The sequence below is a fragment of the Triticum dicoccoides genome, chromosome 7A (assembly GCF_002162155.2).
Source record: "Triticum dicoccoides isolate Atlit2015 ecotype Zavitan chromosome 7A, WEW_v2.0, whole genome shotgun sequence".
Classification (NCBI taxonomy): domain Eukaryota; kingdom Viridiplantae; phylum Streptophyta; class Magnoliopsida; order Poales; family Poaceae; genus Triticum; species Triticum dicoccoides.
This window is the reverse complement of record NC_041392.1, coordinates 134221276-134224984: the sequence shown is the minus strand read 5'-3', so window position 1 is coordinate 134224984 and position 3709 is coordinate 134221276. Positions and strand designations below refer to the sequence as shown.

Here is a 3709-nt window from a genome sequence, read left to right as displayed (position 1 = left end):
TTGGAGTGACAAATCCTAATCTCGATCTATGCCAACTCAACAAACACCTTCAGATATACCTGTAGAGCATCTTTATAATCACCCAGTTACGTTGTGACGTTTGATAGCACACAAGGAAACCTTAACCATCTTTGATCAACGAGCAAGTAAAGTAGATGCTCACTAGGAACACAGTGTTTGTCCATGTATTCACACATGTATTTAGGTTTCCAATCAATACAATTATAGCATGAATAATAAACATTTATCAGGAGTTAGGAAATATAAAATAACAACTTTATTATTGCCTCTAGGGAATATTTCATTCACCTCGCCCCCGCCCGAGGAGACCTCTGGCGAAGCCCGCATGGTCGTCAAGGACATCGGCGGCGAGGATCTGGTTGCGCCCGGGTGGAGGGCTCAGGACACAGAGACAGTGACCTCGGGCGGCACGACGGCACTGTCTTCTATACCAAGCTAGCGGCGTGACAGGTTGTGCCCCCCCTCACCCTGTTTCCTCGGCCGTGAGGGCAGTGAGGGACGGCGGGATCTATCACCGGTCACAGCGGGTGTTGCACCCTCGCTCGTATCCGGATCTGAAGGCGGCCTCCCTCCCCCCACGCAGCACTTTGTCCCGCCGGATCTGGTCGCTGGATCCGTTGTTGGGCTGCCTGGAGTTGCGGATCGAATCGGGAAAAATCCTTGGCTCGTGTTCTTATCCACAATGGCAGCAATACTGGCCAGTGTCATTCCCCTCCTCGGAGGTGTCTATGAGGTTCGTGCCCTCTCCCTCCTGCTCCATTCCCAGGAGAAATCCCTTCTCTTGTTGAGACTGGACGGCAACGACGCGTCATGCGTCGCCTCCTTCTTGAAGGTGCCGACTTGGGCAAGGTGGGAGAGTGCAGGGGTGCTGACTGGTGGTGGCTGGGTTTGCTGCTTCATTGGCGAGGGCTTTGGAGCATGGTTCTTTGTTTCTGAATTAGTTTAGGTCCGCATTCCTTTTGAATTGTTCATTTCCCAATCTGTGCTTGCTTGCTCAACGTCTTTGCCTTGGGCAGGGAGGGGATAGGGGTCCTTTCTTTTGTTGGCAACAGCAAGATGCGGTAGCAAGGACACGGAGCTGATTCCCGCGGGCTAATCTGATTCAAGTTATGGATGCTCCATATTTTATCTTTGTTTGTTTGTTTGTTTGTTTGTTCAGTGACTGCTCCTTCATGCAGTTTTTCCTCTTCGTGCTTGTAATCGTGAGCTGTTGTGTGGATGTTCGTCTGGTATCATTCGTGCAACGGCGTGTCGAGCTGAGTTTCTCCCTTCGTGCCCGGAACCATGTCGAGCATTTCCATCTTTCGGTGGTCCGGCACCTTTCGAGTCAAGGCGAGGGGCAGGGCTCCCCTCCGGATTTGGAGAGGACCAACATGATTACGATGTTCAGCTTCCAGGGTAGACGAGGGCATGGTTCATCGATGCTAGGCATTGGCTCCGCCGGAAGTTCCTCTCTGTTTGCTCTACTGGTTTAAGTTCACTTGAAAGACTCCGTCGACTAAAAGCTAGTGCTTATTCTGATTACTTCTATAGGGCGTGTAGTCTTTGATGCTTGTAAGCTGCTTCGGCAATGCCGTGTATCTCCTGTTTGTTTTTCTTTTCTATTCCTACTTGGTTGTAATGGCGACCTTGTGTAATTCTTGGCTGGTTGATGGCTTTGTTAATTTAAAGCCTGGTCTGTCTTGAGCCTTCGTTTTTTTAAAAAAGAAACTGAACACTCGGCGCTCTATGGCGCAGTGCTCTATAGGACTGACGAAATTCATCTTATGCGTCCTTCTGCACGGCCGTGCAACCTCCCACGTCCACCTCAAAATGCTTGATCAGATCCAGCAGGTTGCCAAGCGATGACCCACCCTTCTGCACGGCCGTCCTTGCCTTTTCCGAGAGCGCCAGCGCCTTCCTCCTCCTCTCCACTCCCTCACCTCCACCGTCCATGATGCTCCTGACTGTCACCTCCACCACCTCTCTCCCCACCACGATCTCCTTCTTCGACACCCACATTAACGGCTCCTTGATCCCGACGCTCACACCAATTCCGAGCACCTCCACGGCCAGCTTCTCGTTCAAGAACTGGTCCGAGAAGTGCGGCCATGTCACGACCGGCAGCCCGGCCGCGATCGCCTCCATCGTCGAGTTCCACCCGCAGTGCGTCACGAAGCCGCCCACGGCGGCGTGGTTTAGGATAAGCACCTGCGGCGACCACCCTCTGACCAGCATCCCGCGACCGGCGACGCGCTCCTCGAGGTCCTGCAGGAACTCGCGCACATCCTCGCCGTACTGGGCGGGGTTCTTCAGAACCCAGACGAACGGGTGCCCCGACGCCTCGAGTCCGAGCCCGAGCTCGACGACCTGCTTCGGGTCGGCGTGCACGATGCTCCCAAAGCTGACGTAGACGACGGTACTGGGCTCCTTGTCGTCGAGCCACCGGAGAGACTCATCGGCGTCAATGGCGGTGGTGGTGTTCCCTCTCTTTGCTAGTGTCGCGGCGTGCTGGTGGTACAGCGACACCGGCCCGATGGTCCACACCTTCATCTTCCTGGCAGCAGCGTAGCCAGCGACGTACTCCGGCTCCATCTCCAGGAAGGAGTTCATGACGATGCCATCAGACTCTGCTAGCGCCAACTCGAGTTCATCGGCTAGCTTCTCGAACCCGGGCGCCCGTAAGAACCCGGGGGCTTGCGCCCTCGTCACCTCGATTCTCCTCTCCACGCCAGGCACGACCACCGGCTCGTTGTCATCGGCCACGCCGTCGTAGGAGTTGTACCTCTCGACGTTGTGCTGGCACAGGACGCAGAAGGCGCACATGCTGAAGAAGCAGAGCCGCGGGACCTTGAGATTGGCCGCGACCTGCACGGTCCACGCGTGGTAGAAGTCGGACACGATGCACGTCGGGTAGGGCGGGTGCGCGCGGAGGTGGCGCTCCAGCGGCTCCGTGAGAAGCATCAGGGCGCGGAAGTAGTTCACCTCGAGGCCAAGTGGGATCTTGTCGACGTCGTCGGCTCCCTCGGGCAAGCCCTCCGCGGCGCAGTCGAGCGGGAGCTCGATGAGCCGGATCGGCAGGCCGGACTTCCGCGCGAAGTCGACCGTCGGGCGGATGCGCGCGGCGTTGTACGGCGTGGCGACGACGCTGGCGAGCGCGCCGTGGGTGGCCAGCAGCAGCGCGGTGTCCACAGCCGGGATCACGTGCCCCTGGAACATGAGCGGGACGAACACGAAGTGCGCCTTAGCGGCGCTCCCGATGGCATTTCCCCGCCCGTTTGATGCTCCTTGGCAAGCCATCCCCTGCTGCCCGTACGGTGGTAAGAGAGATAGTTCGATACTGATTCGTCTGGCGATGTCTGGGCCTGTCGCAAGTTCTGCTAGTCCCATGTCTTAAAAGAAGGCCCGGTTCTGAATGCGACCAACGCCGGCACGGTCGAGATGCGAGGTGACGAGATTGACCATGTCACTACAAGATTCTCTTTCAGTGTTTGTCCGTTATTTATGTTGATGATGATGACGAAGGCGTGAGCATGAGGGCGACGAATGTTTGCTTGTGGAGCCTTGGCTAGCTAGCTAGCAACGATGGTACCGAGGACACACAAGTGAAGGCAAATTTGTCACTTGTCACTACTACTCCGGTACGTTGGAGCGACTCTAGCACGTCTCCTAGAACTCCCTCGTACCTCCACAAAGAAGCCCAAATGAT

General features: G+C 56.2%; 1 protein-coding gene across 1 annotated transcript; it reads right to left on the bottom strand.

Annotated features, from left to right (window-relative positions):
• Window positions 1–1785: 1785 nt before the first annotated feature.
• LOC119329067 (UDP-glycosyltransferase 73C6-like) lies at window positions 1786–3300 on the bottom strand. Its single transcript, XM_037602053.1, has one exon. The coding sequence runs from the start codon at window positions 3298–3300 to the stop codon at window positions 1786–1788; it is 1515 nt and encodes a 504-aa protein (XP_037457950.1).
• Between the last annotated feature and the right edge of the window lie 409 nt (window positions 3301–3709).